Source organism: Meles meles, chromosome 14, assembly GCF_922984935.1.
Source record: "Meles meles chromosome 14, mMelMel3.1 paternal haplotype, whole genome shotgun sequence".
NCBI classification, from domain to species: domain Eukaryota; kingdom Metazoa; phylum Chordata; class Mammalia; order Carnivora; family Mustelidae; genus Meles; species Meles meles.
The window spans coordinates 74,030,112-74,054,139 of record NC_060079.1 but is presented as its reverse complement, the minus strand read 5'-3'; the positions used below and the strand labels follow the sequence as shown (position 1 = coordinate 74,054,139).

General features: G+C 51.9%; 1 protein-coding gene across 1 annotated transcript in view; it reads left to right on the top strand.

Moving 5' to 3' along the window:
• The first annotated feature begins 2,104 nt into the window (after positions 1-2,104).
• Positions 2,105-24,028, top strand: part of SLC15A1 (solute carrier family 15 member 1) — a 49,153-nt gene continuing 27,229 nt past the window's right edge. Inside the window, exons 1-7 of the mRNA XM_046028246.1 lie at positions 2,105-2,243; positions 17,404-17,420; positions 17,829-17,910; positions 18,009-18,150; positions 19,063-19,182; positions 23,575-23,674; positions 23,895-23,985. Of these exons, the coding sequence (XP_045884202.1) occupies positions 2,240-2,243; positions 17,404-17,420; positions 17,829-17,910; positions 18,009-18,150; positions 19,063-19,182; positions 23,575-23,674; positions 23,895-23,985 (556 nt within the window). The 5' untranslated portion in view covers positions 2,105-2,239. The remainder of the gene's footprint in view (positions 2,244-17,403; positions 17,421-17,828; positions 17,911-18,008; positions 18,151-19,062; positions 19,183-23,574; positions 23,675-23,894; positions 23,986-24,028) is intronic.

Here is a 24,028-nt window from a genome sequence, read left to right as displayed (position 1 = left end):
AGAGGGTAACTCTGTTGTTTATCAGACGTGTGCTAATGTGTTATGGCAACCTTGGGAAAGCAGACCCTGAGGGCTGAGGGGAAGGGAGAGGTACAGAGGGGCTTGTGCTCAAGGCTCCCGAGGCAGTTCCTCCCTTAAATACACAAATGCCGACGAGTGTCAGGTGAGAAACGCGTGGCCTCCAAGTCCAGCCCATCCCAGAAATTCTAGTGGCTACTGGGATTTGCTGATCTACTCAGGATGGGTAGAGCTTGTCTCTGGTACCCCCTCAGTGTTTGTCCTTCATTCATGCTCCTCCGTCTTGAGTAACTTGCCCCTTCACGCCCTGTGGAGAAGGGAAAGCACGTGGGCTCTGTGGGCGCGGGGCCATTTGCCCAGTGCCCGTGGCTACCGCAGCAGATTGTTCTTAGTGGTGATGAACAGCGGCCGATGAAGGATTCAGTTCACAGGTGGAAGAAATAGCATTTGCCTCCCAGCTTCTACAAAGTCACCTGCACCCCATGCCCAGAGTTCCTGACTCAGTAGATCAGGGTGGAGGCCCAAGAATTTGCATTTGTCGCAAGTCCCAGCTGATGCGGAGGCTGCTGGTCCGGGAACCCGACTTTGAGAACCACTAGCCTGGACCAAGCATGGCTTTCCAGTGGCTCAAGATGTCAGGCTTCACAAGCTCAACAGAAGTACCACCCCACAGAGAAAACTGTGGTCAGAACCAACTGTCACAGCTTCACCTGTCCACTGGTGGCTTCTCTGGTGACAGGCTAACAACTAGGAACAGGCTTCTGACTCCCACCGAGGGAGCATCCTCCCCTCAGTGCAGGAGGCCTTGCTCTCCTTGATGCAGTCGGTTTACCTGCAGCCCCCAGGCCTCCAGGTAACACCACCGGCTACCCCGCGTGTAGCCACTAAGCCATCACCTGCAGACACTTCTCCTCCCCCAGGCCCCGGAAGAAAGCCCGAGAAGCGTGGGGTCTAGCCGCCGCTGCCGGGCCAGGGGGCTTCTCCGCGCACACCAGTTTTCCAGCCAGCGTGCAGAGGGGCACTGACCCCAGAGACAGCGGAATGGGCGAACAAGATGTCATACGCACACGGCCCGGTAGGGATCCGCCTGCAAGGGGGAGGACGGTCGGACAACTGCGCCACCGGGGATGGATCCCGCAGACGTTAGAAGGAGGGAAAGGAGCGCTGCGTGATTGCACCTATCCGAGGCGCTTAGAGCGCTCAGATTCGTGGGGTGGGAGAGCAGAATGGTGGTGGCCGGGCCCGGAGAGCGAGGACAGAGAGGAAGGATTCCGTGGGCAGAGTTTGCGTTTGGAGCGAGGACCAAGTCCCGGGGACGAGTGGTGGCGGCGGCTGCACGGCGACGGGAAGGCACCCGGTGCCACTCACTGTACACTTGGCAGTGACAATGTACGTTTTGCATGTACTTTGCCACGATTTGAAAAAATAGAAACTCCCTTCATTTTCCCTTGTCATGTTCCCTCTCGGTATTTGCAAAGCGCAACCCCGCTTTCCCTGGAGTCGGACCAGGAAACAGAGAAATGATCAGGAGATCATGGCGCTATTATCATTTTTGTTCTCGTTGTTCTTAAAGGAAGGTGAGGCAGAGTTTTCCAGAAACTCTCTGGCGGGTTCACACCCCGGGTAAAGCCCCAGGCGCGCGCGCGCACGTATGATGGACCAGGGTTGCACCCCGTTTTGCTTCCTCACACAGAAGTGGTGTTTTCTCAGCCTCGTGGTCTCCAGCGTGGGGTCCCTGGAGCAGCAGGGGCATCCCCTTAGAGCCGGTTAGAAATGCAGATTCTCAGGCCGCATCCTGCCCTACTGCGCCAGCCAATCCGCGGGGAGGCCGGGGAACCTGCATTGTCACAAGCCCTCCCAGGGGCCAGCTGGGCGCCCACGGTTGGGGCGTCTCTAGCCCGGTTTCTGGCCGCTGCTCCTGTCACCGGCGCTGTGCCCGCCCCCAAGGGCCTGGGGCGGGACGGGGGAGCCCCGGGGCTGGCCGCTGCCGGCTGTCCTCCCGCTGGGGCTCAAGGGGCGCTCACCTCTGCTCCCCGTGGGCCCCCGCCTCCGAGGGTGGAGCCCCGCCGCCCCGCCTGCACACCTCCAGCTGCACAGGTGGCTGGGCAGGGCCTGGAAACAAAGTTATAAGAGCAACACCTTAAAAAAAAAAAAAAAAAAAAGTCCTCTCTCCTGGACTCCGCGCTCGCCAGTTGTCGCTGGAGCCCTCGGAGCCGCCACCATGGGTAGGTGGCGCGGCCAGGCGCGGGGTCACCCGGGAGCGGGGCGGGGGATGCGGGGGTTGCGCGCTGGGGCCGCTGCACAGAGGGCGCCGCGCGGCTTGGCTCGGCTGCAACGCTGGTCCCCGCTGTCGCCAGCGGCGGGCAGACGTGTGCGCGGAGACGGGAGGCCTGGAGCCGCGGACGGGCGCACACCGCGGGGGTGGAAAGCGACCAGGGGTCGGGAGAACCTGGTCCCTCGGGCTTCGGGGAAGTCGCCCGCCCCGATCTCGGTCTCTGCGCGAAACCGGGAGAGCCCGAGGCGCCCAGACTCAGAGGTGGCAGGAACTGATACCGTCACCTTGACCCGGCCTCCTGCTGGGAATCCCGGTCCCCATGTTCCCAGCCTGTGGCTGGGATTGGGCTTGAAACTGGACGGGGTCGCGCACGTGATGGCAGGACCCCAGAACCTCAACCAGCGCGCGGGGGCTTAGCGGCTGCTTTGGCACCTCCCTCGCCCGTGGCTGGCCAGGCGACCCCGCAGCTCCCTGCCTGGCCCCACGGGAACTGGGGGCCCTCGCTTGCCCTTCTTAACCATCTTGCCACTGTCCTGAGGCTTCAGCAGAAGGCCCTCAAGGAGAGCAGCTAGTCCCCACAGGCGTGGAGTGTCCGCAGCTCCTGGAGGAAAGACCTTGATCCTGCCTGCTTCAGAGCAGCCCCCGGGGCAGGATGCAGAAGCAGAGAGCGGAGTCCATGGTCCCAGCCCTCTTCTCCCTTAAAGACGGAGGAAGCAGGTCAAGGGACTCCCCCAAAGTCATGCCCTGGATGAGCCCAGGCAGGTCCGATGTGGCCGCATGGCTGAGACCGGCTCACAATTCTGTTCCCGTCTATCACGTGCTACCTCTATGACTTGGTGTCAGTAAATTCAACTCTTCCGGCTTCGACTTCCTCAGCCACTAGAAGTATCGGTAGCAACCTCCGTGGTCGAGTGTGGAGCCAGGGGGTGCAACACTGTGACAAGCTCAAATGTCTCGCTGTCCCGCATTGTGTCCCGGTTCACACTCGGGGCTTCTAGCGGTGGCCACCTGTGCCTTTTCCAGAAAGATGCTACAGCCGCCCTTGGGGAGGGAGAGGCTGTCAGTGGTGTGTGCTTCGCCAGCTGATAAACTCCTGGGCTGGAGTTCTGGATCCTCACCTCCCCCGTCATTTGCTTGTCACTCCGGGTGACTTCTCCGGGAGGTGCTCTGAGTAGTTATTCGATTTTTAGATACAAATACCTGAGAAGCGTCTGTGCTAAGTTTGGACTTTCCTAAAATACTTGCGATCAGGCTAGCTGTGGGCAGCCTGGTTACTGGTGAATGAACACTGTTAGCTTCTGAAGTGTCGTCCTAAATGAAATGATTCTTTCCAGTTTGCAAACTGGTCCTTCAGTGGTGGCTTTGTTGTTGTTGTTGTTGTTGTTGTTGTTGTTGTTCCAACTGAGATTGGCGTAGCGTGTGAGTAGCATTTTACCCACACACCAGTTTTATGTTTACTCAAGTCCTACGGTTTCAATATCTAAGTTAGGTAATAAGTAGAACAGTGGATTCTTAAAAAGGGTTTTTAAATAAAAGGCAGCAGTAACTTCTCTTGAGAATAGATCTTTGGCACTTGGATCGTGCCAAAGTTGCTTCAGAGCCCCTCCTGACTGAAGAGGGAACGACTGGGATGCTTGGTGAACCTGTCGGGTGGCCGGGGATAGAGGAGGGGGAAGCCAGGCAACGGGGCTTAGAAACACTTTGGCTTCCAGCTGATTCTGTCCCATGTGAAACTGGAACTAGTTTCCACACCAGGCTCTTTGGCTGATCCCGGGAATGGGGAGCAGAAGTTGGAATGAAGTAGGAAAGTGAGGGGTGCAGGGAGAGTCAGAATTATACCATTTGTTACACTCAGTAACCCAGCGGCAAGAAGCCGCAAGAATAAAGTGGGTGAAAAGTCGCTTTGGGCCTCTCGATGCAGAGCTAAGCCTGGCCGCAGTCTCCAGTTAGAATCCCGGACTGCAGACCCTTTTCTCTAAAGAGGGGTTGGCAAGCTTTTCCTGCGAAGGGCCAGATAGTAAACGTTTTCAGCTTTAGGAGGTAGCCAGTCTCTGTGGCAACACTCAATTCCGCCCTTGAAGTGCGAGATACCGAAACACGCGGGCAGAGCCGTGTTCCAATAAAACTTTACTCACGGGCACGAACATTGGAATTTTCTGTAATCTTCGTGTGTCACGAGATAGTTTTTAAAAATTGTTCTTCAGTCATTTAAAAACACGGAAACCGTCCTTAGCTCGGGAGCCGTCGAAAAGCAGGTGGCGAGCTGCATTTGGCCCACGGACCATTGTTCGCCCCCTCGTGCTTTAAAGTCCGGGCGCGCTTCTCAGAGCCAGGGATGGAGAGGAGGCCGCCCTCCGAGAGCCGTGTCGCGGAGTTAGGCTTCCGGCTGGCGGACGACCTCTCAGGGGAGGCCTTGTGGGGCTGGGGGTGCTTCTGCTGAAGATTTCCCATATCCTTCCCTTCTCCAGAGCTGAGCAGGAGTCTGCACCGAGGTTTTCGCTCTTAACAAACTACTTCCCATATTTGACTTTGAGAAAATGAAGTATGAAGAGGCTTCCGGTTCTACGAAGGAAGCTCCTGCCGGATCCTCAGGCCGTTTTGAGGAATTCACTCACTTAATGAGGAATAGTTGGTCATAGTCCCGTCCTCCCGCTCCTCAGCCTCCCGCCGGCCTTGTGAGATTCTGATGAGCTTTTCCGGTCAGCTTCCTGCCTGGGCATCAAATGGGGGACTGGTTTTTTGTTTTTTAAGATTTTATTTACTTATCTGACAGACAGAGATCACAAATAGGCAGAGAGGCAGGCAGAGAGAGAGAGAGGGCAAAGCAGACTCCCCACCAAGCAGAGAGCCTGACACGGGGCTCGATCCCAGGACCCTGAGATCATGACCTGAGCCGAAGGCAGAAGCTTAACCCACTGAACCACCCAGGCACCCAGTGGACTGGTTTTGAAGGTGCCGCAAACCTGGTCACTTAAAAGTTCTTCCGCGTTCTTCCTTCTTTCTAGAAGGTCTTGGGTAAACCAAAGAACGGTGCTGAAGTCTCAGGGAGGCTGGCAACCTGCTGTGGGCTGTAAGTGTCCAGCTAGAAGCTGGAGTTGCTCCCGAAGGAGGCCCTGGGCATGGGACCCTTGAGGGAATCATGGGCCCCTCAGACAACAGGAAGAGAGAACTTCTGACCCGGGGTTCTTTCAGGCTGACATGTCTGTAGGTCAGTGGTCTTCAGTCCTTAGTGTACGTCACGATCACCAGAGTGACGGCTAATTCCAGCACGATGCCAGGCCCCAGCCCTCGAGTCTCTGCTTCTGGGGCAGTGCTCAAGGATCAGCATCTCTACAAGTTCCCACGTCCTGCTGCTGCTGGTCCCAAGATCCCTCGTGGAGAACCACTGCTCTAAACGATTCTCATGGACAGGCTCTGTTTTTCTTAGCCTACAACCATGCCCAAATATTGTTGCCGCACCCCGCAGGTGAGATCGTGGCAATAAGATCTAGTGCAGCCTGGCCCCTGGCTTGGCAGTAAATTTGTAGCTAGAATTTGAAGATTAGCTTGTGCAGGCTAAGGCTGTAGGGTAGGAAAGAGCAGGAGGGATGAATCCAATGGCTGCCGGGGGAGGGGGCCGGTGGCGAACCTGCATCCCTGATTGACGCCTGATGAGTTTCTTGAAGGAACTCATAACCTTGGGGGCAGGAACACAAGCCCATAAACAAATTTTTCCATACTGTGGGGCTTTCCTAGTCAGTGAAAGCAGCAGCTAATGGTGTCTTGTCGAAGCACTGTCTTCATGCTGAATTTTTACCTAGTCCTTCACACCTCTACAGAATGTCCCGGTTTGATTTATTTGGATTTTTTTGATTAATACTTTCCTGTTGCCCTTTGAGTTACTGAAGAACAGGGAGCCCATGAGGGATTCCTTAGCTGGCTAGTTCACTAGCAAGAGGGACCTCCATCTGTTCTCCAGGGTAGAGCTGTGCACCCCAGGAACCAGGGTGGGGGTGGGGCATGGGTCACTCAGCTGGTCACCCTCACACCGCTAACACCTCTCTGTGCTGTGGCTGCTCTCCGACACAACAGCATCTCGAACCTATCCCTGGCAGCAGAGAATGTGGGTGGATGTCCCAGGTGAGCTGATGAAGGTTATGAAAACAAGGGTGGACTCTGAGGAACATTCCACATTCTTCCGTCATGATAGTGAAAGAATAAGAGCAGTATTATCTGCAAACGAGTGAGAACCACTGACTCAGAATCCTGAGTTGCAACATAAAGAACCCGGGAACCTCTGTTTTGTAACTTCGTCTCTCGGTTTCAGAGCCCAGGAATGTAGCACCTGGATGGTGGGGTCATCTCATGGGGTTGCCGTGAAGAGGGCCGGGTCAGACGGGCCATGCTGTGCCTCTGCTCACCCCCATGCCTCTGCTCGCCGCCGAGCCTCCACTTGCTGCCAAGCCTGAGAACAAGTGCGGCTACCATCTGTAGGTAGTGTAGAGTTAAAGGACCGTCTCAGCAGCTAGAAAGTGGCCCCAAAGGGAAGGGATAGCATCTTCTGCAAACTTTCTGGAGAAGGAGGAAGACCTAGTTCCTCTGAGCCTGGACACCAGCCAGGGCCTCCCACGGGGCTCCTAAAAGGAGCCTGTCATTGGAGAGGGTATAGAGCCATCCAGCTGTTGTGTGGGGACACATGAACTGAGCACATACCCCAAGGAAAGCTTGGTTCAAGAATCAGACTTAAGACTAGAAAATTCACAGAATGTACTCACATAAGAAGACCCATTGAAAGCTCACAGACCAAGCTCTTGAAACTTCTATATTCTGCTTCAAGGGGCAAGATTTTATTGTAAGCTCTAGCAGGACATATCAGAAAGTACATTTGAGATGTTCTTGGAAGAGCAAACCTTTTTCCTCAGTTCATCAAAACATGTCAGCTCACACGGTGTATGAGTTTTCTGTGGCTGCTGTAACAAAAGTATCACAAACTGGATTGTTTGAAACAGCAGAAGTGGGGCGCCTGGGTGGCTCAGTCAGTTAAGCGGCTGCCTTCAGCTCAGGTTGTGATCCCAGGGTCCTGGGATCAAGCTTTGTGTCGGGCTCCCCGCTTGGCAGACAGCCTGCTTCTCCCTCTCCCTCCGCCTGCCACTCTGCCTACTTGCGCACTCTCTATCTCTCTGTCAAATAAATAAAATATTTTAAAATAATAATAAAATAGCAGAAATGTAGTGTCATAGTTCTGGAGGCTGGAAATCCAAATTCAAAGTGTCTGCAAGGCCACGTGTTCTCTGAAGGCTATAGAAAATCTACTCCATGCCTTTCACTTAGCTTTGGTGTTGTCTGCAGTCCTGGGCGTTCTTTGGCTTAGAGATGGGTCACTCTAGTCTCTGTCTTTGTCATCACGTGGCCATTTTCCCCCCACGTGTCTTCACGCCACCTCCTCTCTGTGAAGCTCTGTCTTCACACACCTGTCTTCTCATAAGAACACCAAGCATGTGGGGTTAGGGACCCACCTTTTTCCAACACGACCTCATCCCAACTCATTACATCTGGAAAGTTCCTGTTTTCAAAGAAGGTCACAATCTGAGATTCAAGGAAGGACATGCATTTTGGGGGACACTATTCAACCTAGTACGTGCGGTAATACAATGTTGTTCTGAAAGATGAATGTCACTTACATATGACTTCAGGCAGGAAGTATTCTTTGTGTGCAAAGAGGTCGCCACCGTGGTCTCCCTCTTCAGCTAAGGTGCTACATATAATGACTAGTATCTTCCCTAGCGAGACAGGTGGGCTTTGGGGTCTAGCGCTCGTCAGTTCAGAACAGCCATCTATTGGGGCATGTGGGTGGCTCAGTCAGTTAAGCTTCTGACACGTGATTTCAGCTCAGGCCCTGGTCTCAGGGTTGTGAGATCATTGGGCTCCACACCCAGTGCGGAGTCTGCTTCTCTCTCTCTCCCTCTGTCTCTCCCCTCATTCATCTCACTCTCTTTCTAAGAAACGAATAAATCTTTAAAATACACATATTTTACCATTCTGGAAATTTCTTAGAGATATTCTCATGATAGGGATGAGGCTGTGTACAGCCTCAATATCACCGGGGAGGGGTGGTTTGGGGGGAGTGGAGGTGATGTCGATCACGTTGTAGCCTAACTTCACACTTCCTGTGATCATAAGCGTTTCTTCCAGTCATGACCTAACATCTAAGAGAAAAACAAACAAACAAACAACAACAAAAACTTTGTGTCTAAGATTTAGCATCTCAAATAAATAAGTAATAGAATTTAGGGTCTCTAACTGAATGGCCTCAAAACATCCCCCCCAAAAGACCAGGAGGTTGGTTCCTTCTGATTTGGTGACACTTGCTTGCCTTTGGCATTGTTCTCACCCGTGACGACACACAGTATTTCAGGGCTGATGGTGCGGACTTGTTTCTCTTACCTGGTGGGCAGTTTGCGGCCGTTTCCTGTGCTCCCCGCTCTTGCTTCGGCCTAGAGCCTGCTGGAACGGAGTGACCTGCCCTGCCCACGCCTGAGGCAGAACTCGGGCCTGGGCCTGGGCGCTTTCTGTTTCGCATAACAGCTTTACTACACATTAACCTGTATTCCCGCCTGCGGAAACTTCTTCCTCCAATTGGGAAGTAAACAATCTTTGAACCCGTCAAAAGGCAGGAGGCTCCTGGGGCCCGGAGGGGTCATTTCTTTCTGAAGGAGAATGGGAACGGCCCTCAGGGATGCACGTCTGTAATTCTGGAAACTAGATGCTGAAAGTCACGGGTTATGTATAAAACCACCGGAGGCGGCCACTGTGGCCTCTGAAGCCTATGATTTTCGACAGTCCTGTGTGGAAATCTTTTTTAAAAGGTAAAAGGGTGCCTGTACCCTACAGCAATGGGTGTGAGCCTATTTGGAGATGGGGCCTTCACAGATGTAATTAGTTCAGACGAGGTCATCCTGGAGTACCAGGGGGCCCCCAATCCAACACGACCGGTGTCCTTCTACCAAGGGGACATTTGGGCGCAGGCACACACGCAGGGAGAAGACGGTGTGAGGATGGAAACAGAGATCTGGGTACAGCTGTCACGAGCCGGAGAACGTCTAAGAGGGTCAGTAACCCCCAGAAGCTGGGGAGAGGCCGAGACAGATTCCCCTCACAGCCTCAGAAGGAGCCACCCAGCTGACACGCTGGTCTCGGACGCCCGCCTCCTGACTGTGGGAGGACACGTCTCCATCGTGTGAAGCCACTCCGTTTGTAGCTCTTTGTCATAACGCACAGACCCAGGGCTGCCTCCCTCCGACCCGACCGCGGGACCCCCAGGCTGAGGGACGAGGTAGTGGTGGCGCGGCGGTCAGCCACGCACAGGACGACACAAGGGTGAGGTCTGGCTGCTCATCATCAAAGATGCGAGGCCGACCCGCCAGGGGACCCAGGTCCCAGCAGTCCTGCTCCCGCAACAAGGCGGGGGACACAGTTGTGAACCACATACAGCTAAGCGGTTCTCGACTCTGCTCCTGTCTTCTCACCAGCTGGGCTCATCATGCCTCTGGCCCGTGTAGCCTGTATGGAAACAGGGACACCAGCGCCCCCAGACTGAGCTGGTCCCCGCAGTGGCACCGTGCCAGCATCACTTAATGAGACCTATATGCTCCCATCATCCTGGTTTCCCTGTGTTTAGCTTCATGTGATTCTGGTTTAGTGGATGTTCCTTGTTCTCAAAGGACCGATAACTCATTTGCTTTTCGCGGGGGTAACTTGGTTGAACTGGCATTCTGGAAACCAGACATCCGTGTGTCCTGGTGGTGTAGTCGTTTGCTGACGGAGCAAAGGAAAGATAGATTGTCCTTTAGTGGGGAAGACCATATTTGAGGAAAAGAGTATTTCTACTAAAAACAACAACAACAACAAGAACAGAACAGAAAGATGGGCAGGACCTGGCCATCCACGTGCAGGCGGTACCCTGTGTGAGGGCCCGTGGGGCTGGAATGTGGCCTGTGCTCCACCCAGAAACACCTTTTCTTGCTGGACCCAAGCCACGGTTCTCCAGTCCAGCCCTGCCTCCCGGGGCAGCCTCGGGCTGAAATAATCACAGTCCTCTCGGGGCCACACAAATGCCCGATGGAGCAGCAGGGGCCCCTCGGGGCGGGAAATGCGGCGACAGAGCCAAGTAAGAAAAATAATGATCAAGTCGGGGAAGAAACAACCTCAAGATGGATCACTCCAGAAACCAGGATCTGGACGACAGGCTCTTGTCCTGAAGCTAACCTGGTCACGGTCCGGGACTAGCCCATTTCAGAAGAGTGCTTCTTACTTCTTCATCAAAGTTGATCGATTTTTAGAAAAAAACAAACCAAGTGTGCCACACAAGGCACTCAGCCCCTCCCTGCCTGCCCCCAGCCCCCATGCCTCCTGTCACCTCGACTCGGGTCCACGCAGTGACACTGAGCCTACACCCTGCTGGGCTCCTTTTGAAGGGGTGCACACTTGATTTCCACACCGGAAAGGCGGGGAGGGATCCTCTGGTATGTGAGGCTCTGTGACTTCTGTTGGTTCAGAAGTCAGGACAAAGGCGCTCTGTCAGGGCAGTTTGTAAAAAGGCCAAAGAAATCTAAAAGGGGGAACCTGAGTGGCTCAGTAGGTTAAGCGTCTGCCTTTGGCTCAGGTCCTGGGATGGAGCCCCGCATCAGGCTCCCTCTCTGCTTCTCCCTCTCCCTCTTCCCCTCCCTCTTGCTTGTGTTTATGCTCTCTCTCTCTCGGATAAAATAAATAAAATCTTTGTGTAAGAAAAGAGAAATCTGAAAGGAAGAGTATCTGGGGGGCCCAGGGGAGGGGTGAGGTACTAACAGCCCTAATGGCAGCAGAGGCTCTGAAGGGGCCTGGTGTGGAGAGAGAATGGAGGCGCCACATACCTTCACACCGGACCCCTTCCTTGCCTGCTCTCCAGCATCGCTCTGGAGCAACGAGGGGCTCCCAGACTGTGGCGGGCCTGATCCCATGCAGTTGGCGGGGGCCTTGCCCGGGGATGTTCGGATTGGGTAGGTCTGGGATGGACCTGAGAGTGTGCGCTCCTGATGGGTTCCCAGGAGCTGCTGCCGCTGCGCCAAAGATCACAGTTTAGAACCCCAGCAGCGGGGAATTAAACACCATCCTGAAAACACGCACGTGGCATACTGTAGTACTGCCCATTCAAAAAAGCAGCTTAATTGAAAATCAGTAGTCCCTGTGGCTTGTGTTTAAGAAGACTGGCTTTCCCCTGTCCACAACCTGCTAATCCCCGTGGCCTCGTTTCCCAGGACGGTGTCATAAGGACTGCCTTTTTCTTTCTTTTTTTTTTTTTAATTTATTTATTTGACAGACAGAGATCACAAGTAGGCAGAGAGGCAGGCAGAGAGAGAGGAGGAAGCAGGCTTCCTGCTGAGCAGAGAGCCCGATGCGGGGCTCGATTCCAGGACCCTGAGATCATGACCTGAGCCAAAGGCAGAGGCTTTAACCCACTGAGCCACCCAGGCGCCCCAGGACTGCCTCTTTCTTTGAGGGCCCTTCTCAGCCCTGCCAGGGGTCCCCCATCGCAAGGTCTTGCCCATATTTTGATCTTATATCAGCCCCTGCCACACATCGTCTGCGCTACCCAGCTGTCTTTCCGGGATGCCGTGAAGAGCAAAGTTCATTTCATTGTGGCAGATCTGATCTTACCAACCAGCTTGCAAAGACGGCATCAGCATCTCTCCGTGAAGAAATGGCAGGCCAGAGGTTGACCGCTTTGAATCCTTAAAGCCACACGATTAGGAAGGGTGTCCCCAAGCGGAGGCTTCCCTCCTGCTCCCCACGGCCCATGCCCTTCCACCTAAAAGAATCCAGGCTTGGTCAATTTAACTCATTTTCCTCCTGGTTCATGAAACCATTTTCAGACCGCCTCCTCCTTTGCAGCGGCCCTGGAAGGCGGCATCATCTATACGGCTGGCTCACGGAGAGCAGACCTGCAGACGTTACAGCAAGGAAAGATGCTTTTGATCCCATTGAACAGGCGTGGGACGGGACTCCTGAACCCCCAGACAGAAAATGTAGCTAAGGGAAAGAATTATTTGAAAAAAGAGCACTTTGTGGGCAAATAAGACTTGCTGGAGGTTTGAGTCTTAGTTCTATACGAGCAGTGAGGGATTGAGTGATAAAGACCTCCATGTACAGAGCTTGCAGCAAATCTTTATTTATTTCCTATCGGCCGTTGTCGCACACTACCACAAAGTTAGTGACTTAAAAAGGACACGGATTTCTTATCTCGCAGTTCTGGAGGTCAGAAGTCTGCGTGGGTCTCACTGAGCTAAAATCTAGGTGTCAGCAGGGCTGTGTCTCTTCTGGAGGCCATGGGGGAGAATCTGGTTCCTTGTCTTTTCCAGCTTCTAGAAGCTGCCACATTCCTTGGCTCATGTTGGCCTTCTAGAAATCACCATCGCTCCGACCTCTGTTTCCTTCTTCACATCTCCTCTTTTTTTTTTTTTTAAAGATTTTATTTATTTATTCGACAGAGAGAGATCACAAGTAGATAGACAGGCAGAGAGAGAGAGAGGGAAGCAGGCTCCCCGCTGAGCAGAGAGCCCGATGCGGGACTTGATCCCAGGACCCCGAGATCATGACCTGAGCCGAAGGCAGCGGCTTAACCCACTGAGCCACCCAGGCCACCAGATAATCCAGGATAAACTCCCGATCTCACCGTCTTTAACTTAGTCGCATCTGCAGAGTCCCCTGGCCGTGGAAGGTAACACATCGCTAGCTCCAGGTCAGGACATGGACATCTTATGGACCACTGCTTCTGCCGGCCACACCGTGCCCGAGTTTCATTCCTAAATGCAATACATAGCTTACTCCCTCAGTTTCGCTCTTGGTGGTGGGGGAGAGGAGTTTCCTCTCTGCCCAAAGGTAAGAGCTGCTCAGACAGGGGCAGCTTCTTCATTCCTTCCAAACTCCCAAGTCGAAGTCCTAGAAATGCACTCTTCACGCCCATCATGATGCTGAGAGAATTCTTAATTTCTAGGTCATGAGCCATTATTACAGTTAGAATTTCCATCCCTAAGTGGTTCAAAATATGGAACGTGCTTTGTCAGATAGTGAGAAATGAAATGAAGAGATTTCATTAGGTAGTGGGAAATTATTAATAGAGTGTCTTTCTTGGTTTTGCCTCCTCTCTCTCCAAGCCAGTAACCACAGAAACGTCTAATGTACCCTTATCTTATTAAATTCTTTAGCCAAAAGAAAGACAAAAGCACTGCTAAGCCTTGCATAACAATAGGAGCCAGAGCGGACTCTGTGCCCGGTCCTGGCACGCCTGATTCTAAGCTGCTTTATTGACTCCGATCAGCAGTCACATCCAAGTGACCCAGGGATGATGCCAGAACCGCGGGCCACTCAAACTCGCGGATTAGATGTACTGTCTGGATACGGACGGATAAGGCTCCCCCGCCACGCCCTTGAGCTTTCTCAGAGAGCGACCCTGTTGACACGCATGTGAGATAAGAAATGCTGACTGCACTGTCCATCTTCCAAGAGCCCCGAATGCCGCAGCAGAGGAGGTTGGCAACCTCTGACCCCCAATAATCAGAGTTGCTCTTTGGAATGCACACCTTTCAGAAAATAACTAGCTTCCTGGGTGATGGCTGGGTACGAAATCTCAGGTGTTCACCGGGCTGAGCTTAGGGGTTTCATCTGGCATTTCGTAGTTCTGAGTGTGATGGTTGCTGGAACAAGAGCGAAGCTCTCTTTTCCGTAACCGGTTATGTTTGAAGTAGACAGAATCTTTAGCACCCACTGTTTGGCAAATAATAATGGTAAACGGTATTTTTTCCCAAAAAACGATAGGTGTGGGGCACCTGGGAGGTTCAGTTGATTAAGCATCTGACTTGGTTTTGGCTCATATCATGATCTTTGGGTCGTGGGATCAAGCCCCACGTCGGGCTCCATGCTCTGTGGGGAGTCAGCATAAGGATTCTCTCCCTTGGGGTGCCTGGGTGGCTCAGTGGGTTAAGGCCTCTGCTTTCGGCTCAGGTCATGATCCTGGGGTCCTGGGATCAAGCCTCGCATCGGGCTCTCTGCTCCGCAGGGAGCCTACTTCTTCCCCTCTCTGCCTGCCTCTCTGCCTACTTGCGATCTCTGTCAAATAAATAAATAAAATCTTTAAAAAAAAAAAAAGGATTCTCTCCCTCTACCCTTCCCCTCACTATCTCTCACTCTCTCTAAAATAAATAGATAAATCTTGAAAAAAAATTACAGGTGTTACCGTGTCCTGAGAAACCACGTGGAAGGAACAATTGCAGGGAAGCTCCGGGCTGTCTCTGTTGGGTTTGGGTCTTTGGGCCTCCCTCCTGCTTTTCCGTCAAGGCCTAGGGCAAGGACCTGTCTGAACCCGGGGCAGGGGTGCTCAGCTTGCTCCGTCCGGTCTGCGGGGAGACAGTAGTGAGAGCACGTTATTGGACGTAGAAGCAGGCGGCGCATCTGTGGTTTCCTCTAGAAGACGGGGCTCCGCTGCAGTGAAGCCCGCCTTGTCTGCGGGCAGTTGTCCAGAAGCGCGTGCTCCTGACTGGGTCTTTTATTCCACTGGCGAGCAGCAGTCCCTGGTCTGGCGACAAAAGCTGGCTTGTGGCCTGCGGCAGTCATCGTCCCATCCGGACAAAGAAGGCACACGCAGAGTAGGAGTGATTAGTCTCACACACACACACACACACACACACACACACACACACACACACTTTGGAAAAGGCTGAGGGAGGGGTGCAGGGAGCCATCGATGTCCGTGCAGGTTCCCAGAGTAGTGGTCTCAGTGACCACCTCTAGGAAGTGGTTCAAATCTGTGACCAGAGCCTGGAAAGAGGGTTGTGTGAGGAAGGCCTACTTCAGAGGAGCCGGGACTGTGTCTTGAGGGTGCAGTCGTCTGAGGTGATTTCTGAGGAGGACACAGGGAAAGGAACACCTGACCCCTCTGCTCACCTACCAGGGCTCCCCACTGGCCAAATCCTCTGGGGATCGCAGGGACGACATGCACGTGGGGTGGCCTCACAGGCAGAAGGAGGCTGGAGCCAAGAACCGAACGTGGGACTCCATGATGGATACGACTGATCCTCTGGAATACTTACTCATTCAACAAACACTCGATGTCCACGCTGTGGGGCGCCAAGGACTCTGAGATAGCAGCATCTTCCTTATGAGGCACCAGGCCGGGGCTGGGGGCTTCGCACTTGGAACTGTTACACCGGTCCTGTGAGGGCCATGGCGTTGTCTGCCTCTGACGGGCGGGCTGTCCCGAGGGAAACTGGGCTTGCCCCCGGTCACAGCTGGAAAGCCACACGACAGCCACACGTACCCCGCCAAGCCCACACACTCCACCTGCCGCCTCTCCGAGCAGCTCCTGCCCACAAGGAAGTCTGACTGGGGAGACAACCAGGCTATCCTTCCAGAACTTTATAGATGGCAGGAGTGGGGCCTGGCGTCCCAGGAGCCCAGGGTAAGTTCTTCCCCACCTTAGGGCAAGGACTGAAGGAGCACCACTGCTCTCGAGAGGGCAAAAGCAAGACCTGGTGGCGTGAGGCCAGGGGCCACGCAGAGCTACACCGGAAGTGCCGGAGCCCACAGCGCAGCGTGACCAGAATCAGGAACCAGGTCCCCAGCCCACGAGGGGGGTGGCTGGGGGCCTGGACCGCCGCCGGGGTCTGGGCCAAGCGAAGGTTCCTCAGGCAGAGTTGCGGTTTTGTTTCATGTGGGCTGGGGCTCAGGGCGGGCCCATGACGAGAATGCGAGGCGACAGGCCAGCTTCTGTACTGGCTTCCTGCTCGGGGCGGCAGGCACGGGGTGTCTCTGCGGGGCTTGGGGCGGGGGAAGTAACAAAGCCGACTTCTGCGGATCAGTCAGGCAACATCGCAGCCTGTGGGTGGTTCTCCGGGGCAGGGGGTGTCTCTGAACCAGCGGGGACATCACCTGTGGGACTTGTGACACCTGCAGACTCCAGGGGCCGTCCCCCCACCTCAGAGTCAGCCACTGAGAGTGTGGGGTTCGGCAACCTGCTCTCACGCGCCCCCCCCGGTGGTTCTGGGGCACGCTGAAGTTTGAGGACCATTCCGTGGGGTCACTGATGCGTAATAGAGGCAGGGAGTGCTCAAGGGTCCCCCGAAACAAAGGATCCAGAGAGGGGCTCTGTGACAGGCACGGGTAGCTACAGGACCTTGCGTTGGGGCAGGGAAGTGCCTTGAGACAGGGAGGGTATGGCTCAGCTGTCGTCAAAATTCAGGCGAGACCAGAGCAGGGCCTGGGCGGGTGGGCTTGATGGCTACGCCTAGGATCTAGAAGGTCGAGTCAACAACCCTGGGTTTGCACTGGTTCACTTGGAAGCTCACGTTTTTTCCTTCCTGCTCTTCCAATTCCCCCTTCGGACAATAAGGCCCTGCGCTGTGGTCAGCCCTGGAAGAGATGCCGGGGGTGGGCAGATGGATACACCTAGAGGAGAGGCAAAGATGTGAACCCCCGAGCTCTGGGAGCACAGGGAGGCAGATAGGGCTCTGTGAAGGTCATGCTGTCGCCGGTGGACGACGGATGTAGGAAGAGGCCGGGGCTGACCCAGGAGTTACGTACGGTCTTGTGCATTAAGGACTGTGGGCGGGCGCCCCACACGCTCAGCAAACTGATAGTTGGGAAGGGCAGGAGCCCTGTCTGCGTGCAGAAGGGGCTGGAAGGAAGGCCGTCACAGGTAAGGGGAAAGCTGGTCGAATCCTCGCTGTGTTAGGCCCCCTGTGGCATTTCCTATTTCCCTCGCTGAATCCCCACCAAACCCCACTGACCTCGTGAGATCGTAAAAAGCTTGCAAAAATGTTTGGATTTCATCCTGTGGCCAATGAGCAGCCTTTGATGTGTTTCAAGGAGGAAATGGCTTTGGCACCATTCTCGAAGCCTCTGACTTTCAAGTCTGACCGCAATGAGAATGGCCTGCAGAGCTAATTAAAAGAAAATCCGATGCCAGGCCCCACTCGCCCAAGAGAGCTGGAAGGGTCTGGACAGTACATCTGTCTGCCCTGAAAAGTCAGAGGGTCTGAGCGCGGGCTTAGCAAAAATATTTTAATTACCTGACTAATAGTGGTGTTTTGGTTTTCTTTCAGGGATATCCAAGTCTCAGGTGAGTATCCTTTTTTTTTCTTCTTTACATAGCTTCATTTGGCAAATTCCAGTCCGTTCTGCTCCTGGGTGTTCACAGCTGTGCTCCCTTCGCTTACCAGATGTCTGTCATCCATGTGAATCAGTGCGGGAACAGTCCTGAGTTTCTGTGTGAAATCTCTTCTCTTGAGGAAATGCTAATGTCTAGTCCTTCTCGAACGAACGAGAAAACTAGATGCTTTATTTCACTGCTGTCTCTGTGTGGCATGTGAGGGCATTAAAACTTCTGAATTCTAGAACTGCTTCTGGTTAGTCAGGCAGTGCCAAGTTACTAAATACGCATCAACTACTTTTCATGCCGTTAGCCTTGTCTGTGACTGTGGCCCAAGTGAGGAGCATGTTTCAATCCTACACCGTTTCCTTTTGTCAGGGTTGCTTTGGTTATCCCTTGAGCATCTTCTTCATCGTGGTCAATGAGTTCTGTGAAAGATTTTCCTACTATGGAATGCGAGGTAACGATTTTCACCCTTCTCCCCTTGAGCGAAGAGCCCGAGTTACCACAGCTCCTAACTTTGTCTCCCCTCCCACTCCCCTTGCCCTCTGCCAAAAGCCCTCCTGATTCTGTACTTCAGACGGTTCATCGGATGGGATGATAATCTGTCCACGGCTGTCTACCACACGTTTGTGGCTCTGTGCTACCTGACGCCGATTCTGGGCGCATTGATCGCTGACTCCTGGCTGGGAAAGTTCAAGTGAGTGTTTCTAGCTTCCTTGTGAAGAAATAAACCCAAAAGGAATGATAAGCTTTGTGGTTTGGAATGATGGATGGTGGGAACAAAGAATCAAGGCACATCAAACTCTTAGGAGAGCCTGCTAGGCCGTGTTTTGGCTCAGGTCCTATCCCCAGAGTCTAGTACAGTGCCTGGCACTGAACAGTGAGAATGCAGGTAACGCTGGTGAGTTCTTCCCTCCTCTGAACAATGATAACATCTTTGTCTCCCCTTGAAATAGTAGCAGGGATACTATCCATCCTTAATCATGTGTGAGGCGGGAATTAAGTTCTAGAGAACACGGAAGTTCCCCGATGTAATGCCTGCTGCTGGAAGGCTCACATGGCTCACTGGGCAGAGACGACATGGGGCACTCACCCAGATCTGTAGGAACAGCTCCAAGAGTGTACCCAGTAGATAGTTACCGAGAAGACCCTAGAACTTAAGGAGCGAGGCAGTGGAGGCTCTTCTGGGCCAAATTCACGGACTATCTCAAAAGAATTCAATACAATACAAAAATAACCCATGGCCCACTCCAGGCCAAATATTGTTACCAGGCACAAGGTAAGTCTCTCCTACTGTTTAATCGTAGATGTTCTCACTTCAGTAGTCAGGTAGAAGAAAACATTGTGGTTTTCAAGTAGTTCAAAGGTGAAACAGACATTTCCCCCTTCCCCTGGCTCCAGTCAATGTTGCTGGACTCTCGCCGGCTGAGCAATGGATCGTCCGGCAGCCTGCCTTTCTGAGAGTTACCAGCCTGACTCAGGTTTGAGCAATGAGCATACACATGACTGGGCTCTTGCGTTTTGAAGCAGGAGGACTTTCTGTGGGAGAAGAGGAAGTGGACGGGTCTTGCGCAACTAACTTGGATTCTCTTAACCCATTTCAACACAGGACGATTGTGTCGCTCTCCATTGTCTACACCATTGGACAGGTGGTCACCGCAGTGAGCTCAATTAATGACCTCACGGACTTCAACCACGATGGAATCCCCGACAACCTTTCTGTGCATGTGTGAGTTGACCTTACTTGCTGCCCTACCCAACCCCCCGCCCCCGGCCACTGGTGGCTTCCTTGGTTCTCGAATGTTTCATCTTTTTCCTTGAACTTCACTGTAAGTGTAAGGAGGCCTTTTCTTCTCCGTGAGCAGAGAGAAAGCTGTTTAGTTGACTAAGAGTTGGGTCTTCAAATATCACCATCCTCAAAGCTGTCCGGGGTCACGGCTCGCTTGACAGCTTGCTGTCTCGGGTCCATCTCAACGCAAGACATGGTCAGGGTATGGAATACTTGGGTTAATCTTGATCTTCCCTAGAGGGACATAACTCCCGTGGACCTGGATCCCTAATTGTGCCAGGTTTCTCAAGACTCTGTACCTTTGGTTGTCTTCCCGTACCAAACTTCTGCTTATTTTTCAGCAATTCGCTTTTGTAAGTATTTGGTCCAGCCCTGTTGTTCTGAGTTCTTGATAGAAAGGGCTATTGACAAATGCTCCTCTGGGAGATTAATTTCCCATCACTGCAGTCTGGCCCAGTAGACAAGTTATAAGGATTTATTTTGCTTCTCGTTCTTGTGCCTCAGTTCCTCGATCTATGACTAAACCATCTTATGGGTTGAGAAAGTAGTCACTGAAGTTCAGATTAGTCTCTGCAATTCCTACACTTCTGGTTTGTTGTTAGTCAATCAGATTACTGTTTAGACCAGGTCCCTCGTGGCAGCACCCGCGGTGCCCACAGGCTACTGTGTTGGTGGAAGGGAGTGGCTCCATGCCCAGGTGGGCAGCTCAGACTTCCAACCTCTGATGCCCAGCTACCCACGAGGAGCCGGAAGTCCAGGCAGCCCATCCTCCTCGTGCCTCCGCTTTCTCTTCTATAATATCAATTAAGAACAGGGACTTTGGAGCCAGGCTCAGTGGGTTCAAATGCTGACTATGCCTTTTACTAGCTATGTGACCTTGAGCAAATTTCTTTTTTTTTTTAATTTATTTATTAGACAGACAGAGATCACACGTAGGCAGAGAGGCAGGCACAGAGAGAGGGGGAGGCAGGCTCCCTGCTGAGCAGAGAGCCCGATGCGGGGCTCGATCCCAGGACCCTGGGATCATGACCCGAGCCGAAGGCAGAGGCTTTAACCCACTGAGCCACCCAGGTGCCCCTTGAGCAAATTTCTTAACCTCTGTGCTCAGGTCTTCTCGTTTTTACTGCTGCCTACCTCATGTGGGACTCTTGTAGTCCAGGTGAGCGCCTACACGTGGCCTGGCGAGTGAGAAGTGTTCAAGAAAGCTGAGCTACTTGGTGTGTTTCATGGAGTTAGAATTACGGCATGCCTACAACTCTCACAAGAGCACAGGGAGTATCATATCCAACTGGTTGGGTTGGGTTGTCATTTAAAATGCTTGAAGTGAAGAAGACAAAAAGGAAGAAAAACACCAAATAAAAAAGAATGCTTGGGGTGACCGCACGGAGCACAAATTCTATTAAGAGGCAAAGGAAAGAAGTCCTTCAATTAGTTCAAGCAGACCAGCATATGGTGTTTTCAAGGATCCTTTTCTGTGCAGCATCTTTCTTGACTTTCTCTGTTCCATAAAATATTTTTAGCATTTTAAAGCCATATTTGCGAACAGGAAGGTATGGAATAAATACTTATAAAACCCGTCACTTGTAGCACGTACTATAAATCCAACAGAAATGATAAAATGAGGGTTGGTAAATTCTATGAGTGATTCTTTTCTTTTTCACTTCAGGAGGTAAGATACTTACAGATAGCTTAGAAAATGCAAATTAACGTAACTAACCCTTGGGGCGCCTGAGTGGTTCCGTTGGTTAAGTGTCTGGCTTTGACTCAGGTCACGATCCTGGGGTCCTGGGAACAAGTCCCACGTCGGGCTCCCTGCTCAGCGGGGCGTCTGATTCTCACTCTCCTTCTGCTACTCCCCCTGCTTGACTCTGTCTCTCAAATAAGTAAATAAAATCTTAAAAAAAAAAACAACTAACCCTTAATCTCTTCTGTTACCATAAATAATCCCTTTTGTTATTGTAAAAATTATAGTCATAAATCTTATGCTCTACTTCTTTCCTGCCTTCAGTACTCTGTAAACAAATTAAGCTCATACGACATTACGATATTCTGCTTCGTAATTAAGTCATGTTTTCCAGTGTCTTTTAATGACTATTATGAGTCTATTATGATTGTACCAGAGACAGTGCTTAAATATTTCACTTACCCATTCTTTTAGTGAGAATGATAAGGCTACAGAAGAATCCCACACATAAATACTTGCTCAGTATTCAAGCTATTGCTCTGCATTTCCTAAATAGTAGGTAGCGGTATTAACGTGAAGGCCCGTGAATTCAAGTTTCATTCACCTGTCATGACTACAATCCTGTGAATCATCTTCTCAAACAGGTTGAGCCCTTGTCTGTTTCACTACCGTGAGATTGTGATTTATCATAAGAAATATATATTTGGTCTTCCCTGCTTGAGGCACAGTCCTCCTAAGACCCTTGGCGGGGCGCCTAGGTGCCTTAGTGGGATAAGTCTTTGCCTTCGGCTCAGGTCATGATCTCAGGGTCCTAAGATCGAGCCCCACATCGGGCTCCCTGCTCAGCGGGGAGCCTGCTTCCTCCTCTTTCTCTGCCTGCCTCTCTGCCTACTTGTGATATTTCTCTCTGTGTGTCAGATAAATAAATAAAATCTTTAAAAATAAGTAAATAAATCCCTTGGAATTCACTAAGTGAGGAGAGGGACAAAATTGTCTCTTATTATGTTAATGAGGTAACTTTTGGTCTCTACCTAAGGATGGGGGCTGGTTGCCAAAAGAACCAATCACATGAGGGGTTCCTGGGTGGCCCAGTCAGTTAAGAGGCTGGATCTTTTTTTTTTTTTTTTAAAGATTTTATTTATTTATTTGACAAAGAGATAGAGAGCACAAGCAGGCAAAGTGGCAGGCAGAGGGAGAGGGAGAAGCAGGCTCTCTGCTGAGCAGGGAGCCCGATGTGGGGCTCAATTCCAGGACCCTGAGATCATGACCTGAGCCAAAGGCAGCTGCTTAATCAACTGAGCCATCTCCAGGCACCCCAAGAGGCTGGCTCTTGGTTTCCATTCAGGTCAGGATCTCAATGTCCTGGGATTGAGCCCTGTTGGCTCTGGGCTCAGTGTGGAGTCTGCTTAAGATACTCTCTCTATCTCTCTATCCCTCCTCACTCTCTCTCAAATAAATAAATAAATAAATCTTTTTTCTTTTTAAAGGACCAATTATGTACCTACCACCAGGCTCACCCAACGGGTGGTGGGTATTAAGGAGGGCATATATTGCATGGAGCACTGGGTGTGGTGTATAAACGATGAATTTTGGAACACTTAAAAAAATAATAAAATAAAAATAAAATAAAAACATTCCATTCTAGGAAAAAAAAAAAAAAGAACCAGTTATATGATTAGAGGATTGGAGCTTTCATTCACACACACACCACCCCTCAACCTCCATGGAGAAGAGGGGCTGGACATTGAATTAATATCCAGTGGCCCATGATTTAATCAATTGTGCCTATGTGACAAAGCCTCCATAAAAACCCACAGGACTGGGTAGGGAGAGATTTTAGGTTGTGAGCAAGTTCAGGTACAGGGCAGGAGCACCCTGGCAGGGGCATGGCAGCCCTGCACCCCTTCTCACCTACCCTGCCCTGTGCATCTCTTCCAGTTGGGTGTTCCCAAGTTCTATCCTTTCATAATAAACCAGTGATCTAGGACGTAAAGCATTTCCCAATTTCTGTGAGCAGCTTCAGCAAATGCCTTGGACCCTAGGAGGAGGTCGTGTGAATCACCGATTTGTAGCCCGTAGCTGAGAAGTACAAGTAACAACCTGGACTTGTGAGTGACATCTGAAGTTCAAGGAGAGGGTCCTTGGAACCTCCGAGACTTTGCCACCAGTCAGAGGCGCAGGTGACCACCTAGGTTTGCACCTGGTACCTGAGAGGTCTTGTGAGGGGGGCAGCCTTATAGGACCGAGCCCTTCACCTGCATAGCCTGATGCCATCTCTGGGCAGGTAGTGTCAGGATGGAGTTGAATTGTAGGACACCCAGCTGGTGTCTGAGAAGTGCTTGCTGGTGGTGTGGGGAACTCTCTCCCTACATTGGAAATCGGGGCCAAGAACCCAAAACCACTGTGCCTGGTCTTCTGAGGGTCATTAAAGGAGAGAGAGAGGCTCTTGCTTTTGAGAATCTCATATTTCTGAGGCACCTGGGTGTCTCAGTCAGTTAAGCATCTAACTCTGGATCTCAGCTCAGGGTCTTGCTCTCAGGGTTTTGAGTTCGAGTCCCACGTTGGGCTCCACACTGGGTATGGAGCCTACCTTAAAAAAAAAAAAAAAGAGTCTTACCTTTCTGCAATAATCCCTCTCCTTCCCCTAGGGCACTGTCCATGATTGGCCTGGCCCTGATAGCTCTGGGAACGGGAGGAATAAAGCCCTGTGTGTCTGCATTTGGTGGAGATCAGTTTGAAGAGGGTCAGGTAAGATCACACACCTTCCCAGAAACTACATAAATGAGTTAAAAACGTCCAGGAATCACATTCCCCTGACACAAAGTCTGTTCTCCATGTGATTCTTCTCAAGGACATTTGAAAGTAGGATACTGACCAAAACTAAGAAGTGAAGACAGACCACCAATTACATTTTATCCATTGATACATAGCTGGAGTCATATTGTAATTTTCTTCCTTTTTATTATAGGAAAAACAAAGAAACAGATTCTTTTCCATCTTTTATTTGGCCATTAATGCTGGAAGCTTGCTTTCTACTATCATCACTCCCATGCTCAGAGGTAAAAAAAAAAAAAAAAAAATATCTGAAGGGGACTTCTGTTT